Here is a 16,002-nt window from a genome sequence, read left to right on the forward strand (position 1 = left end):
GTTTGTGCTGTCCTGTTGCCACTCAGCCACTTTTCCTCATTGTGCCACGTGAAATTTTTTGGAAAATGGGCCAAGAGCGAAAAATTCAAAGTGCCCCAGGCTGAGCATCGTCTTTCCCACGGTACCCAACGGGAGCCAGGGATGCTCAGCAGCACGGAAAATGGAGTGCTGCAGGTGAGTAAGTCCAGGAGGAGCCACTGTCACTTGTCATGGCAAACAGCACCCGAGAGGCAAAGTGCAAAGAGAGTTGTTAGTAGCAAGAGAGAAACAGGGAGGATTAGTACAGTGGGAACAAAGTACAGGTTAGTAACAGAAGCAGGGCACTGGTCTGCCTTAGAGGACACACACACTGCAAGAGAAATGAAGAGAAAAGCAGCAATGGTTAGTTTGTTTAATTCAGTTCAGGAATGTGTTAGTAACAGAGATCTACTGGCTTAAAAAGGAACTGAAAAGCTTCTGCTGATAAAACCGTTTTAGGCTCCTAGTCAGCAACAGGCTCCACAGGCAGAGCTGGGCAGGGCGTGTGGGGAGAAACCCTCTCCTCGTGTCCTGGAGGCAGGGGCTGCTGTCCCCTCTCCTGACCAGGACAGAGACTGCTGTCCCCTCTCCTGCCCAGGGACCAGCATTCCCCTCTCCTGCCCTGGACAGGAGCTGCCTGCAGGGGCAGGAGCTGCCCAACACCACTCCTGCCCAGTGCTGGGCAGCCAGTCCTCTCTCTCTCTGCCTGTGCCTGCCTATCCCTGCCTGTGCAGCCTGGCACTGATGCCTGGCACTTCCAAAGCCTTTTTCCAGCTTTTCTGTTCCCCTTTAAAGGCAGCGCTGCTGCCGTGGTTAGTGGGCAGGAGGCAGGGCTGCTGTGGGTTAGTAGGGCATGCGCTGGGCTGGTTAGTGGGTTAGTCCGTGTGCCAGGGGCCGTGGCAGCCCCGGGGAGGGCACAGGGGTCCCAGCAGGTTAGTAGGTTAATGTTGGCAGCATGCAGAGCCAGGCCCAGCAGCAGCAGGGCTCTGGCTCACAAGAGCAGGAGGCGTTTTTGGGCTTTGGCATTTGGGGAGGTGTTAGTGGAGGGTTTAGCTGGTGTAACAGAACCTGTCTGAAAGAGATGCTCAGCAGGCATCTGCCCCTCTGATCCTGCCAGGGAGGTACCGGAGGCCCCTCACAACATGTACTTCCCACCCCTGGTGCTGGGAAAGGTGAGAGACAGGATGCATGGAGGACACAGCCCCAGCAGTGCCTAAAGGACTCTGAAGGAGCTGGAAGAAGCAGAGAAGGGGGTTGGGGGGTGAAAGAATCACTGGCAGTGTCTGGGGCAAGGCTCCAGCACAGACCACAGCAGCTGCTCCAGGACTGACCAAGCTCCCACTACACATGCAGGGAGGAGGAGATCCAGCAGGGAAAACCACCGTGGAGCAGAGGAAAGGTGACCCACAGCTTATCCCATCCCCTTTGGAAGCTGCCTCTCCATGGGGCTGAGCACTGCTCCAAGGGCTGCAGGAGCACTGTGCCCCGAGAAACAGGGCTGGGATGGGGCACCCAGGAAAGCCTCTGCCCCGAGTCCCTCTGGGTCACCTCCTCCCATGGCAGGAGCTCCTCTGGTCCCCAAGAGACACTTTTCCAGCTTGGACTTCAAGGCTGTAACACCTGCCATGAGCTGTGCCTGCCCCCAGCCCACTGCACCCCCGTCCTTCTGCCTGGGTGGGGACAAGGGCCCGAGTGGCTGCATGGTGAGGACAAGGTCCCACCCGCTTACAGGGCCACTGCAGGGGCCAGGGCAGGAGGATTCACTGCCCTTGCTCCTCCCCAAGCTCCAGGGTGCTCCAGAAACCAGGTGTTTCAGCAAGCATCAGCCAGAGGGAAGGGCAGGATCAGTGGGGACAAAGAGAGCCCCTTTGGGCTCTGGCCATCGTGTCACCTTGAGGAGCTGGCACTGCTCTGCCCCCACTCCCTGCTCCTACTCTGTGCTCAGGGAAGGGGACAGGCCTGGGGGGAGCAGAGGGAAGCAAGGACAGCCCAGCACCTTGCAGGAGAACCATGTGCACACGCAGCCCCGTGTCCTCAGGTGTCACCACCGCAGGCTCCTGGGCCGTGTCCCCCGCAGTGGCCGGGCTGGTGGCTCCACGCCATGGCAGAGGGTGCCAGGGTGCTCTGCTGGGGCCAGCCCGGCTCTGGCATCATGTTCTGGTGGTGATGGCAGCTCCTGGGCCTGGCTCCCCTCTGGGCACGGTCAGGGCAGGAGCTGGGCCGTGCCCCTGGGGTGGTGGCACTGAGGAGCAGAGATGCTGTGAGACCCTGGGCTGTGGCAACCACCCCCTCCCCACTGCTGGGCACACCTGGGGGGGACATCCTCTCATGCAGGTGGCCCTGGGGATGGTGTGAGCCCCTGCACCCTGCTGGGGCCTGGGGAGAACCCTCCAGGAGATGGGGCCCTGAGAAGGAAGGATGATCCCAACTTCCCAGCACCTCCCTGCACACGAGGGGTGGAAGAGCATGGGGCTGGCACTGCCTGTGTCCCCTCCCCAGAGTCCTACCTGTGGTCACCAGCTACGGGAGTGCTGTGCAATGTCCCCTGTTCCACGTGGCTCTGTGCCATGGAGGCAGCGAGGGGACTGTGTGAACAGACCTCAGGTCAGTCATTAGCAGCTGCAAAAGAAACAACCAGCGCAGCAAGGGGGACAAACAGGGCACCATCCTGAGGCACAGCCCAGCCAGGAGCCTGGCAGGAGGGTTGGGCACGCACCCCCCTGTCCCTGTCCCCTTGCAGGGTGAAGGAGCTGAACCAGGCACAGGGGGGCATCGGAACCACAACACCAGAAATGGTGGCAATGCCCCAAACTGCCCCTACCTCACTGGAGGCAGGGACTGATTGCCAAAGCCACTGCCACTTTTGCTGCCACCTCTACCCCTGCCGTGGGGTAAAGCTGAGTCTGGGAGCCTGGGTTCCACAGGCACTGGTTAAACTGGGGCAACTGGAGGTCACAGCCGCGCTGCAGAGGGTGCTGCTCCATCTCCTCGGGGATTTGGGGGCACGTGGCCGGTGCCAGCAGCCAGCCCATGTCTGTGCCCTGCCCTGCCCTGCCCTGCCCAGGACAGCAGCAGGTCCCGGGGCAGCGGGGCCGTGGTGACACCGCAGTTCAGCTGTGGAGCCGCTCCTGCTCCCCAGGGCTCATTGTCACCACAGCCACCGGCGCTGCGGGCAGGACAGTCCCTGCCCTGGGGACAGCGCTTGCAGCCCAGCTGCGGGAATGTGGAATGGCACCGAGCATCTGGCACACGGATCCCCGGCTGGATCCGAGCACAGGGAGGTGCCTGTGCTGGGGCAGGGTGGCCTCTGTGGCCTGGGAATGAAGCACATCCCAGGGGACAGGGAGGGAAAACAATTTTGTGCAGACGGGGCTGGCTTAAACGCTCATCTTGGGTGTGAGCTTGAGCTGCCTCTGCCACACTCGTGGGTGGCACATACAGCGGCCCTGGGGGCTGGACGCCCGAATTAAATGGGGCTAAACCCCCTCCTCGAGTGAGGAGAGAGGGAGGAAGAGGAGCACAAGCTCCACTGCGGGCAGGAGCAGGGAGATGAGGGCACAACAGGCCAGAGATCCCAGAGAGATGATCTGTGGGATGTGGCATCCGGGCACCCTGACCCCCCAGATCCCGGCAGGGTGGGCAGACACCCCGGCCCTGTGCCCTGCCAGCTCTGCCCGAGCCTTGCTGCCATCCAGCAGAGCCCAGGCTCTGGCACTGCCCAGGCTCCGGTGCTGCTGCAGGGGTGCCAGGCAATGCTGCCTTTGTCTGCAGCTCTGGGGCTGGGCAGCCCGGCAGAAAAGGGGGGTGAAAGGCTCCTTGCAAGCCCACAACCCCTGAAAATCTGATTATTTCTGGGCTCCTCCTGGCTCCCAGGGCAGGACCAACCCACACACACAAAAGGCTGGGAGACAATGAGGGAGAGAAAATGGCTCCGCAAGAAGAGCATCTGCCAGGTTAAGGCTGAGGAGGAGGAAGGGCTGGGCTGTGCCTGAGGCTGCCGGCCCCAGCCTCGCCTCTAACCCCGCCTGGGATCATCAGCTTTAGGAGAAAACGGGGGCTTCGAGACAAAGCAGTAAAACAGCATTTTGGCTACAAATCCTCCCAGGAGCATTGAAAATCAGGCAAGAATCCATTTACCTGGCAGGAGCCCTATTCTTGATGAGGATTCTGGAAAAAAAAAAAATACAAACAAGCAGTGCAGCAGTTAGTTCTGATTTGAGGGGGGGGCTGCAGGCAGTGTCCGGGGTGGGTGCCAGGCTGCCCAGGACCGGGATCACCGGGATGCGGCCGGGAACACGCTGCGGGATGCGCGGCTGCTCCTGCCCGAACAAAGGGAGGGGGCCCTGGCTGCTCCCCCCGGGGAAGGAGGGGGTCCTGCCGAGGGGGGCCTCTAGTGGGGTTATTTATAACCAGGGAATAATACATTGAGAAGGAGGGTGTTTTTTGGGCATGGAGAGGAGGGAGCGGCCGGCTCCGCACCTCCGGGAGCGGTGCCCGCAGGACCCCCCCGAATCCCGGCGCGACATCGCCCCCCGCTCCCGCCGGAGGTGGGGGCGGCCCCCGGGGCTCCCCGCGCCCCCAGACCCCACCGGCGCCCCATCCCGGCCCGCAGGGAGCGGAGCCATGCCCGCGGTGCGTTACCTGCTCCCGGGGGCCGGGCTGGGGCTGGGGGGCGCCGGTTCCGCTCGCTCCTGCCCGCCGCGCCGCTCCTTTGTGCTGGAGCTTTCCCAGAGCATCCCCGAGGAAGAGGCGGCCGAGCAAACTCCTCCTCCAGCAGCCCCCGGCCCCCCCGGCCCTACCTACGGCGCAGGAGGATGCTGCAACTCGCATTAAATTTTAATGCTGGAAATGCGGCCGAGTCACCTTTTCCCCGCACCGCTCCCGCTGCGGGAGACCCTGGGGACCCCTTTACCACGACAGCCGCTGCCAAGGCCACTGTCACCCTCTGCCAAGCATCGCTCACCGTGAAATCACGGGCTCCCCACAGCCATGGGTGTGACGCAGGGGACGCGGGACAAGCGGGGCAGGGGCTGTCGGGCACATCCCTGGGGACATGGTGGCACAGATGGGGTGGGGACGGATGGCAGACAGGCCAGCCCGGCCTGGGGACACATCCCTGTCCAAGGACAGCTCCCCTCCCGCGCGGGGGTGGTGACAGCCCCTCCGCAGCGCCGAGCAGCTGCTGGGCTCCCGCATTGTTCTCCGAGTCCCCGCCGGCTCCCCGGGGACCCCTGGTGTCGCCGCCAGCTGCCCACCGTGCCTGGCCATGTGCTGGCCCCGCTCCCGGCCCCCGCGTCCCCCCAGGGCTCTGGAGCTGCGCAGGGACAGGGGTACCCAGGGCAGGGGTGACAGGATCCGCTCCTCGGGTCTCTCTGGCTGCCGGCCCCGGATGGGTTTGCCCTGGGGCGCAGGAGGGTTTCATTCAGCCCATCCCACAACTTTTTGTTTCTGCTTCTATTTAGCCTTTTTAATTGTGATTTCCTGCGGAGTGAATCCCTTGCTGGGCAGCATTCCCTCCCCTGGTGGCCTTGCTGCTGCAAATGTCATGGATGGGACATTTTCACCACATAAAACATTTCCTCCAGAGCTCTTCTGAAATGAGGAATTTTTCCAGACCGGCCCTTCCCGGCTGCATTTCCAGCTTTGGCTGCACACTGGGTGTGCGGGAGTGAGGGATGGGTGCCGGGATGGGTGCAGGGGTGTGTACAGCTGGGTGAGAGTGCTGGGATGGGTACAGGGTGTGCATAGACACGGGGATAGGTGCACACTGCTTGATCCTGCAGCTCCTCTCAGCCCCTGGCAGGTGCTGGAGGAGCAGATGGTGTCTGTGTGGTGGTGGGGTGTGGGGGTCCTGCAGAACCCCTGCACCTCCGGGCAGAAAAATTCCCCTCCACCTCATCTCTGCCGGGCAGAAAAATTCCCCTCCGCCTCATCCCTGCCGCTGCAGAGCCCCTCTCTGCCTCCGGCAGTGTCACCACTCCCGGCCACGCACCCCCATGGCCCTTGTCCCCAACTGCCAGCGCCGCCTTGGACAACTGAGCCTTTATTGAGCTTTGTCCCCGCGGCTCACACGGCACCGCGCTCACTGCTGCACCCTGCGGATGGACTGGACCTGGCCCGTCTGCGCGTGGGACCCCCACTCCCGCACGTGTTTGTACTCGCCCGCGGGGCTGTCGCTCTCCAGGAGGTACTGAAAGCCCCGGTAGCCCGGGTACTGCGAGCAGACCCACCTGCGACAGAGCAGAGAGCGGCGCTGGCCCGGGGCTGGCGGCGCCGCGGAGCCCCCGCGGCTGCCAGAGCATCCCCGGCCCCGCTGCCCGAGCATCCTCAGCTCTCTGCCAGAGCATCCTCAGCTCTCTGCCAGAGCATCCTCAGCCCTGCAGCCCGAGCATCCCCGGCCCTGCTGCAAGAACATCCCCGGCCCTGCTGCCAGAGCATCTTCAGCTCTGTGCCCGAGCATCCCCGGCCCCGCTGCCCGAGCATCCTCATCCCTGCTGCCCGAGCATCCTCAGCTCTCTGCCAGAGCATCCCCAGCCCTGCTGCAAGCCCCGGGTACTCACGCGCCGGAGCGGACAAGGAAGGAGCCCACGGTGCTGCTGCCCCAGCCCAGGGCGGGCAGCGAGGGGCAGTCGTCGCTCATCTCCGCCCGCTTGCCCTGGAAGTTCTCCTCCTCAAAGAGCATCAGCCTGCTCCGTCCGTGGTCCTGCGGCCGAGACGGGCACGGCTTTGGCGCTGCCACCCTGGCCAGCGGTGGGCTCCGGGGGATGCCCCGCGGGGGGAGCCGGGGCGGGGGCACTCACGGCGCAGGCGATGGGGCGGAAGGAGCACATCCTCTCCACGTGGTAGGCGTTGCTGCCGCTCCACGCCTCCCAGCACGGGTACTCGCCGCGCTCCAGCACGAACTGCTGCCCCTGGAAGCCGCAGTGCTCGAAGCCTGCCCACCTGCCGGGGCGGGAGGGGTGAGACCCCCGGCGCGCCCACCGCCCCGCTGGCAGCCGGGCTGTGCTCGCTGCACCCAGCGCTGCCCACAGGAGGCAGCTCGGGTAGCAAAAGGCTCTGGAGGCCTCCATCCTCCAACCCCCCTGCTAGCCGGGGGTCCCGCAGCAGCGTGGGGTGGCCGTGCCCCGGGACCCCCCACTCACGCCCCGCTCTCGATCTTGCAGGAGCGGACGGTGCTGAAGCCGTGCTCCGGGGTGCTGTAGCAGTCGGTGGTGAACTCGTGCTTCTTGCCCTGGAAGAAAGGCTCATCCCACACCACCATCTGTGGGGGAATGGGGGGAGTCAGGGGCTCTGGGGGTGCAGAGGTTACAGCCCCATTCCCGGGTGTTCACAGGGCAGGGTGCTGGTCCTGCGGGGCTCCTGTACCTTCCAGAGACCAGAGGATTTCTTGCAGCGGTGCGTCATGGTGGCTCTGCCAGAGCACAGGGGAAGGGACAGTTAAAGCTGTCTCTCTGCCCAGATGAAAATGACCTCAGGAGCCCTTATTGTCACCCTTCACCAGCAGTTGGGGGACAACAAGGGGTTTGCTCCATGCTGGAGCGGATGAAGAGCTCTGTGGCTCTCCCTGCCCGGCTGCAGCTGCCACCAGGGCCATGTGGAGCAGCGGGCACCTGGCCCAGTGGGCACCTGGCCCTGGCAGACATCCCTGCCCGTGCCTGGGGAAACTCCTCCTCCCACTGGCAGCTCCCTGAGCCAAAGCCCCGGTGCTGGCAGGGCAGTGCTGAGCGGGGAGCACTGCAGAGTCAGCTGTGTGCCCACACTGACCATCAACACCTGCCCCTGCCACAGCCAGGGACAGCCCCCAACCCCCAGCCCCACCACAGCTCCTGGTGCCAAGGAGAGATCTAACCCTGGATCTTGGGTGTTCCCACAGCTGCTTGCTCCCAGGCCCTGCCGTGGGCATGGGGCAGCTGCCCCAGGCTCCAGCGCTTACCTGGGGTGAGGCACTGGTGCCCAGTGAGGTGACATGTCCAGCAGCCTCTGGCTGGGTTTTTATAGCCTCCAGATAGAGACAGAGCCCAGGGGAGCATTACTGAAACCCCTAACTCAGCACATGGCGGGGAGGAGGGACCGGCCGGAACAAAGGCGCCGTGTCAGAGACGCTGATGAGCCGGGACATGGAGCTGGCCCACCGGGCACAGGCTCTGACCCCCTCCCCACAGCTCCAGGGCTGGGGTATCAGCCCTGGGTACTGTCAGTGCTCCTGCCATGTGCCCTCCCTGGTGCAGGGCTGGGCTGGGCCATGTCCCAGCTCTGGCAGTGCTGCCTGCTCGGGGGCACAGAGAGGTTTCCTCACCCCTTTCTGGGAAGTGGGAGGAATGACACGTCTCCACTTGCTCTCCCTGCAAGGGCAGAGCAGCTCTACCCTAAATCCAGGGTGGCTCCTTGCAGGCTGGGCACACAACAACCATGGGCACCATAAGAACTGGGCACCAGGGGCATGGAAAGTGGTGGTGGGGGGTATAAAAGGCACGGGAAGGACTGGAGGTGCAGATCATGACTAGGGAAGAGCTGCAGCCACCTCCTGCCTCTTTGTGCTGGAAAGACTCTGCTGTCACCACATTTTGGGGACCTAAACACCTTCCAGCTTTGCTCACAGTGACCCACACACCTCACAAATCATCCCGGGGTAGTGCCAGGGCTCCACAAAGGCTGGGCAGAGGCACCCACCCAGCCTGCCCCTCGGAGCGGGCAGCAGGCAATGGAGGCTCTTGAGCCCAATGGGAAAACCCGTGTCCACAGGGAGTGCTGTGTTTTGGGACAGAACTTGCTAGAAAACTGCCAGGAGGCTGAGCCAGAGTCCCCCTGATGCAGCTGCAGCAGCCCTGTAAGCCCCGGGCACTCTGGGGGAGGCAGAGCAGGGCAGCTGGGGAGGCTCAGCACAACGGGTGCCCCAGGGCACAGCAGGGCTGCACGGGACCTGCAAGCCCAGCAAAAGCCCTCTTGGCACTGGCACAATTTGTCCCTGGCCTCTCGCTGTGGCCTGAGCTAAACCCAGCTTGCATGGCCACCAGCACAGTGACCACCACTCGCTCACTGTCCACGCCGTGTCCTGGCAGTGTGACACGGTCACTGGAGCCTGTGCCCCCACGGTGCCACTCATGCCTGGCAGGGATGCAGCAGCAGGAGATCCACGGGCAGCAGGACTCACCAGGGCAGAGCAAACCCTCGTGCCTGTGCCCTCCGTGCCCACACTGTGCCAGCTCTGGCCATCTGCTGCCAGGGCAGCTCTTTGCTGTGCTGGAATTGTGCATCTCTGTGCCAGGGAGGGATGGTGCAGTGAGGGCACAGGGTCCATGGCAGGGCTGAAATTTTGTGTCTGGGGGGCTCAGGGATGGCCAAGGATCAATCCCTACTGTCAGCCCTGCCACAGCACTGGCTCAGGGAAGCACACGGGGATGCTGGGTGCTCAGTAAGGAGCAAAGCACCATCAGGAGCAGGGCTCGGCCCCTCCGAGCTGCTTTTCCAATGCCCAGGTTCAAAGGTGCTGGAGATTGGGAGGGGAAGCAGAGTCAGGAGCAGGGGGTGGGGAGACCTGGTGATTAATGCCCAGGAGACAGCACAGGGAGAGCACCCATGCTGGTTCTAGGAGGAAGAGAGGGCAGGTTAAATTAGAAATCTGGGTAAAAACCATGGAAACGAGCGCAAATTGAGATCATGAATCATAAAACACTGCTCAGTGCCAAGGTGAGAACCAGACTGAGCCAGTGCCCAGGGTGATGGGGCAGCATACCTCACACCCAGCCACGTCACGGGCACAGCACACCCCCTGAAAAACCTCGGGAAAAGAAGGGATCAATCCATTCTTTTTGCTGGGGATTTTGCGCAGTGGCCCAGAGGGTGCAGCTGGACCCCACCACTGCTGGGTGACACATGAGAGGAACAAAAGAGGATGGCAGCACACGGGGCTCTGAGCCCTGTGCCCGCACAGCCCGGCTGAGGCACTGCTGGTGCTGGATGCTGCGGGAAGCTGGACAGGGGTGTGGAGATGCAGAAAAGCTGATCAGGGGCTCAGAAGGACCCAGGGGAAGGTCCCCCTGAGGTGCCATGGGGTGGGGGAGATGTGGCACCAGAGGCTGTGGTGCTGCAGGGACTGGTGCCAGTGTGTCCCCAACCAGCCACCCCACGACCCTCCTGCACCAGTCGGACAGAGCTGATGCCCCAAAACCATGAGTGTGGTGGTGGCAGAACCAGGGGTGGTACAGGGTGACCACAGCACGGGGAAAATGAGCTAAAAAGCAAAGGAAGAACCCTGCCAGTGAGCGGGGACGTTCCCAAGGGAGAACAAACACTGTTTTCAGGCACTCAGGTGGTTCGCAAAGTGTCAGCTTCCATTACACATCGTTTGGAAAACACCGGCTCCTGAAGCACTTCAGAACACTCAGGTCTCGCTCTCTGGCATCTCCAGGGCAGCGCTGCCGACACTCGCGGGCACGGGGCGATGTTCCAAGCGGGAGGTTCCGTGTTTGGAGGGGAGGAACGGGCACGGCGGGGCTGCGAGGACAGCGCGGTGTCGCCGCGGGCCCGGGCCCGGCTCGCTGGGCAGGGGAGCTGTTCCGTGCCGGTGCCGGCGCCGGCCGGGCCGTGCCAGGGCTATATATGCCCTGGCGGGGCGGCCGCACGCGGGGTGCCGGGCGCGCTGCAAAGTGGCACGGTCAGGTCTTCTGTTGTGCCGGGGGCACAAAGGAAAGTGCTGGGTTCAGCGGCTGGGCACGGGGCCGGGGAGAGGCTTCCAGCTCGCCCAGCGCTTTGCAGGATGTGATGACTGGGCGGCCGCGCAGACACTGATGAGCTGGCAGTTCCTTTGTGAGCCCGCCCGGGGGTCTGCCCTTGCCAGGCTATAAAGTGGGGGCCTCGCGGCGCCCCGAAACACAAGCCCGCTCACTCCAACAAGAAGCAGCAGCTGCCCAGGTAAGAGGACAAAGTCCCCGGACACCGGGCTGCAGCCGGACCCGAGGTGGGGAGAGGGAAACTCAGGGTCTAAGCCGTGGCCACCGCTGTGGTGGTCACGTCTGGGAGCACCTCTGTGCTCAGCATCCCACCGCCCTCCTCTCCCCGGGGAGCTGCTGCTGGCACTCACCTGCGGGGCCACAGCAGGGTGCCAGCTGCAGGGCCTCAGCAGACCAGGGCTGTCCCCTTCCCACCCCTCACACGCTGCCCGGTGCCCCCCGGGCTCCCAGGTGCACCCCGTGTGGGATGGCCCCAGTGCCTGGCACAGCATCAGGCCCCATCCCTGGGCACTCCTAAAGGGCTAGGACCATGCTCAGGGCTCTCCTGACCACAGAAGGAGAGTATGGACTTCAGGACATCCTGTGATCCCCCTGATGAAGGCAGGATCCTTGCTGGAGAACCTTCCAGCAGCTCCTCCCCTGGCCCTGCCCACCCACCCCACTGAGAGCCCCCATCCAGATGTCACCACTCCTGGGGTATGTTGTGGGTGCCCACATCCATTTCTCCCTCTAACCTGCTGCTGGTGCCCTGTGACAGACTTGAGCCCACCACCGCGATGTCTGAGACCACAAAACCCGCTGCTCCCGGCCAGGCTGTGGATGACAAGGAGAAGGCAGCTCCTGCTCCAACTCCATCCCTCGACCCTGCTCCTGTCGCAAACAGCAAGGGCGAGGAGCCCTCCCCAGAAGCCTTCAGGGTAAGCCCTGTGGCTCCCTGTGTCCCTCCGGGCTGAGGGACAAGGGCAGGAGGAGATTGTTCCAGGGGGAAGGACTGTGGAAGTGTGGGTGATGCCACCCCTGCTCTGCCCCTCTGACAGCAGGCACAGGATTTGGGCAGCAGGAGGAACAGTCTGAAGGTGCCTTGGCCAGGACAGCTTGTTGGGCACCACGGGCTTTGGAAGTGCTCTCCCCTGGGTTGTGGTGTCAGGGCTGGCTGCTATCACCTGCTCTCTCTGGTCACCCCCTGCATGCAGGGGTCCCGTGGGGAGGTGGAGGGGACACTAGGGGTGACAGGGCCACCACTGAAATGCCACAGTGATGCCAGCATGCCACTGAGGCACTGCAGCAGGGCTGGCATGGGGGGTGAGTGATGAGAGGGCTCCGGTGACACCGTGCCAGGCTGAGAAGGCCAAGGCAGACAGAGCACTGGAGAAGCAGCTCCTTCCCACCACTGTGGGCACCAGCAGCAGCACAACCAGGTGCAGGATGAGGCCATCCTGGAGCAGGAACAGCTGCTGGGGGGAGCCTTCCTGTGCTCAGCCCGTGCTGGGCATGCCCGTGCACAGAGCCCAGCTCAGCACGGGCGGGCACCAGGTCCGAGAAGCTGCAGGAAGGCTTGGAGAGCCGAGGGGGACACGTGGAGCAGTGAGCTCAGGCATGTTGGGTCACCCAGCACAAGCACACCCGTCCTCATCCAACCCTTTCCTTGCACCCCCAGATTGTTGTCTTCGACCAGGAGAACTTCCAGGGCAGGCAGATGGAGTTCACCGCCGAATGCCTGAACCTGGCTGACCGCGGCTTCGACCGGGTGCGCAGCGTCATTGTCACCTCCGGACCGTAAGTGACCCCAGCCACGGAGGGGGCTGTGACCCTGGGGATGTTCCTGGTGGGTGGGGACACGGCCCTGGAGGCACCCCGGGCACAGTGTGATGTTCAGGGACAGCAGGGACAACACAGGAGCAGAGCAGGCATCCGGGATCTCCTTCAAGGAGGACAAGAGGGCCAGGATGGGTGGGAGGGATGCCAGGGCCACACGCAAAGGGCACCAGAGGCAAAGCTAAGGGTTGAAGAAACGTGTCCATCATTTCAGGCACCTGGAGCTGTCCATGGAATACAAGGGACCTGCAGATTTTAGAGGAGCCAAGGTGAAATGAAGTGGGATCCTTGGGCCAGGCTGGAGCAGGCAGGGACGGGCAGGGACAAGCACCCGCCTGCACCCAGGCAGCAGAGCAGCAACAAGGGGGCTGGGCAGGTCTCGAAGCCGTGGGAACAGTTGACACAGGCAGGGACAAAAACGATCCCCAAAGCAGATAACTGAGCAGACAGATGATCTCCATGTTGAAAGAGCATCCCACCGTGCTGTGCTCGGCTGGAAACAGCGTGCCCAGGAATGCAGGGGGGCTGATAGAGCTGTGGGGAGGATGCACAGGACATGGCTTGTCCTGACAGCATCCCTGAGGAACCTGGAGGGCGACCTGGAATGACACCATGCAGCACCAATGACTTTTGTATTAGGAGCCTAGAATACCCAACTCCTCTTGAAACAAATGGGGGATGGAGCAGCCTGGGAGAAGCTCAGATATGATACCTGGGAAGCTGCACTAGACATAGAAAGGGTGAAATTGGGAGGAGAGGACTTGGGTGGCATTGTGGTCCTTAAAAGCTTCTTGAGAGCCACTGATGGAACTCTGCACCCAAAAATATGCTTAGAGGAAGATGAAAGCAAAACAACCAAGCTGAGCTTTAGCAGCCAGCTTGAGGCTGTGCAGCCTGGGGTACCTGAACACATCTCCTGCCAGAGGAAAACCCCTGCTGGCATCTGCAGGAAGAGCTGTTCTGCAGGGAAAGGAGAAGCAGCAAACGCAGGACTGTTGTGGCGCCGGGGGCTTCTGGAGCCCCACACCCATGACATTCCCAGCACCTCAACACCTTGTGGCTCTGCTGAGGGGGTGACACTGCAGCTGAGTGAGCCCCACTCCCAGCACTGGGATGGATGCCAGGCTGGGCTGGCGCTGGAGCAGTGAGGCGTGCGGGCATGCCAGGATTACACAGCCCAGGCAGGAGGGACAACAGAGCCCTGAGCTGACTCTGCAGTGTCACCAGCTGTGCGGGGGTCCTGCTGCTCCCCAGCTGAGGAAGAGGAGCACTGTGAGTGCTGGTGCCTGCTGCAGGTTTGGACACTACAACATTAGTGAGCTTCCAGCCCATGGATCAGCGCTGGCTCTGCACAGACCACAGTGCCTGGGCTGGGAGAAAGGTGGCAGCAGGGTGGTGGGGCCACAGCCTTTTTGGAGACCCCCTCCACTGTCCTGCAAGCTGGCTGAGCAGGAGGGGAACTTCTGCGTGGCACCTGACCCTCTCTTTGCCCATCTCTCTCCCCAGCTGGGTGGCCTACGAGCAGGCCAACATGCGTGGGGAGATGTTCATCCTGGAGAAGGGCGAGTACCCTCGCTGGGACACCTGGTCCAGCAGCTACCGGAGCGACTGCTTCATGTCCATGCGTCCCATCAAAATGGTGAGTGCTCGGGAGCAGAGAGCCCGGTGAGGTCTGCCCAGGGCTGCGTGCTCGATGCCTCGCTGCAGCACAGCTCCAGGGCTTCGGCCACACTGCCCAGCACCCTCCCTCTCGCTTCCCCAGGAGGCTGAGGACCACAAAATCTCCCTCTACGAGTCTGCTGACTTCAAGGGCAACAAGATGGAAATCCAGGAGGACGACGTGCCCAGCCTCTGGGCTTATGGCTTCTGCGACCGCGTGGGCAGCGTGCAGGTGCCCAGTGGAACGTAAGCTGGGCTGCAGTGGTGGCTGCCTCGTGCCAGGCTCCCTGTCCTTCCCAAATGGCTGCTGCGGGTTCTTAGGCAGCCAAAAAATGCTGCATGGCTGTTTCTGTTGGCATGGCAGTTTCTGGTGGCATGGCAGTTTTGGGTGGCATGGTTGTTTCTGTTGGCATGGCTATTTCTGGTGGCATGGCAGTTTTGGGTGCCAGGGCAGTTTTGGGTGGCGTGGCCTGTTCCCCAGAGGTTGGTGGCCAGCACAGGCAGGCCCTGCCGGCCCCCTGAGCACCCACCAGCCATGTGGCTGCTGCCTGGAGCTGCCAACCCCGCTCAGGTGCCCTGTGTTTGCTTTCCCCACAGCTGGGTCGGGTACCAGTACCCTGGCTACAGAGGCTACCAGTACCTCTTTGAGACCGGAGACTTCCGACACTGGAATGAGTGGTCTGCCTTCCAGCCCCAGATCCAGTCCATCCGCCGCATCCGGGACATGCAGTGGGACCAGAAGGGCACCTTTGTCACCCCCGACGCGCCCTCCGACTGAGCGTGCTGCCTGCTAGCTACGAGTCCCGGGCCCCGTGGGGCACCCCCGCCTCCCCTCGCGCTCGCCTGCCCAGCACTTTCCTTGTACATTGCACATTCCCTGGATGTACTCTACCTTGTGAGGCAAATTAAAAAAAAACCAGAAGATTAGAACCGCTCGGGGGTCGGTGGTGCGTGAACGCGGCTCGGCTTGCCCGGGATGTGCCAGCCTTGCGCTGGAGCCGGGTGGGACACGGGGAGGGGGGCTTTGCCGGGGAATTGGTCTCATGCAGGAGCTCCCCGCGCTGGGGCTGGGACACAGGAGACCCTCGGGGTGGGGAAAGGGGGTGGCAAAGGTCCTGCAGCCTGACCCCACCAGCGCCGGTGGGGACCCTCTCAGCTGGGGGACTCGGGGTGCCCTGGGAGCCGCGGAATCAGGGCGGGCTCCTGGATCCGTCCATGGAGTCAGGGAGGACTCCTGGCTCTGTCCATGGAGTCAGGGAGGGCTCCTGGCTCTGTCCACGGAATCCACGGTGGGCTCCTGGCTCCGTTCACTCCTGCGGGACCGGGGTGCTGCGAGGGGTCCAGGGTCCCTGACCGCGTGATCCACCTGGCCAATAATAGCCGAAATTGCAGTCAGTCAAAGACCGATTCACTTTCAAGGAGTTTTTTTTCCCCCCTCGGATGCTGTCCCTCCCCACCGGGCACTCCTTTGCGGCCTCATCCCCCTTCCCATCCCGCTGCCTCCCGGTGGGGCACCTCGGGTGGCATTCCCCTGCGCTCCCACGCCGCTAATTAGCGACGGCGGTGATTAACTACAGCGACAGCAGCGACGGCAGGGCGCTGCACAGAGGCAGCACCGGCAGCGGGGCGGGGACCGGGGGTAACGGCGAGGCCGCGGCGGCGCGGTGCGGAGCGCTGCCGGCAGCCCGCGGGGACGGTACCGGCACGGGCACGGGCGGGGACACGGGCTCGCTCCCCGGGGGGAGCGACCCGGCCCGGCCCCCGCGGCTGCCCTGCCGTT

General features: G+C 63.2%; 2 protein-coding genes across 2 annotated transcripts; one reads left to right on the forward strand and one right to left on the reverse strand.

The window, feature by feature from the left end:
• Positions 1–377: 377 nt before the first annotated feature.
• On the reverse strand, positions 378–7,422 carry CRYBA4 (crystallin beta A4). The gene is made up of 7 exons (XM_039724864.1): positions 7,384–7,422; positions 7,161–7,279; positions 6,819–6,960; positions 6,579–6,721; positions 4,660–6,248; positions 2,526–4,185; positions 378–2,260 (listed from the first exon to the last, which is right to left on the reverse strand). The coding sequence occupies exons 1-5, from the start codon at positions 7,420–7,422 to the stop codon at positions 6,101–6,103; spliced, it is 591 nt and encodes a 196-aa protein (XP_039580798.1). The 3' UTR covers positions 378–2,260; positions 2,526–4,185; positions 4,660–6,100.
• A 4,089-nt stretch (positions 7,423–11,511) lies between these two features.
• Positions 11,512–15,000, forward strand: CRYBB1 (crystallin beta B1). The gene is made up of 5 exons (XM_039724604.1): positions 11,512–11,665; positions 12,406–12,524; positions 14,070–14,202; positions 14,326–14,468; positions 14,820–15,000. Exons 1-5 carry the CDS (start codon positions 11,525–11,527, stop codon positions 14,998–15,000), a joined length of 717 nt encoding a protein of 238 aa, XP_039580538.1. The 5' UTR covers positions 11,512–11,524.
• The last annotated feature ends 1,002 nt before the right edge of the window (positions 15,001–16,002 follow it).

The sequence above is a fragment of the Passer montanus genome, unplaced genomic scaffold (genome assembly GCF_014805655.1).
Source record: "Passer montanus isolate IOZ18808 unplaced genomic scaffold, ASM1480565v1 scaffold53, whole genome shotgun sequence".
NCBI lineage: Eukaryota > Metazoa > Chordata > Aves > Passeriformes > Passeridae > Passer > Passer montanus.

Excerpts from the sequence above, each read along its gene's own strand:
- CRYBA4 (XM_039724864.1), bottom strand. The coding sequence starts at position 7,422 with ATGACGCACCGCTGCAAGAAATCCTCTGGTCTCTGGAAG. Across the intron at positions 6,961-7,160 it reads TGCAAGATCGAGAGCGGGGC|GTGGGCAGGCTTCGAGCACT; the intron begins GTGAGTGGGGGG and ends CCGCCCCGGCAG. Across the intron at positions 6,722-6,818 it reads TCCGCCCCATCGCCTGCGCC|GACCACGGACGGAGCAGGCT; the intron begins GTGAGTGCCCCC and ends TCTCGGCCGCAG.
- CRYBB1 (XM_039724604.1), top strand. The coding sequence starts at position 11,525 with ATGTCTGAGACCACAAAACCCGCTGCTCCCGGCCAGGCTGTGGATGAC. Across the intron at positions 11,666-12,405 it reads CCTCCCCAGAAGCCTTCAGG|ATTGTTGTCTTCGACCAGGA; the intron begins GTAAGCCCTGTG and ends TTGCACCCCCAG. Across the intron at positions 14,469-14,819 it reads GTGCAGGTGCCCAGTGGAAC|CTGGGTCGGGTACCAGTACC; the intron begins GTAAGCTGGGCT and ends CTTTCCCCACAG.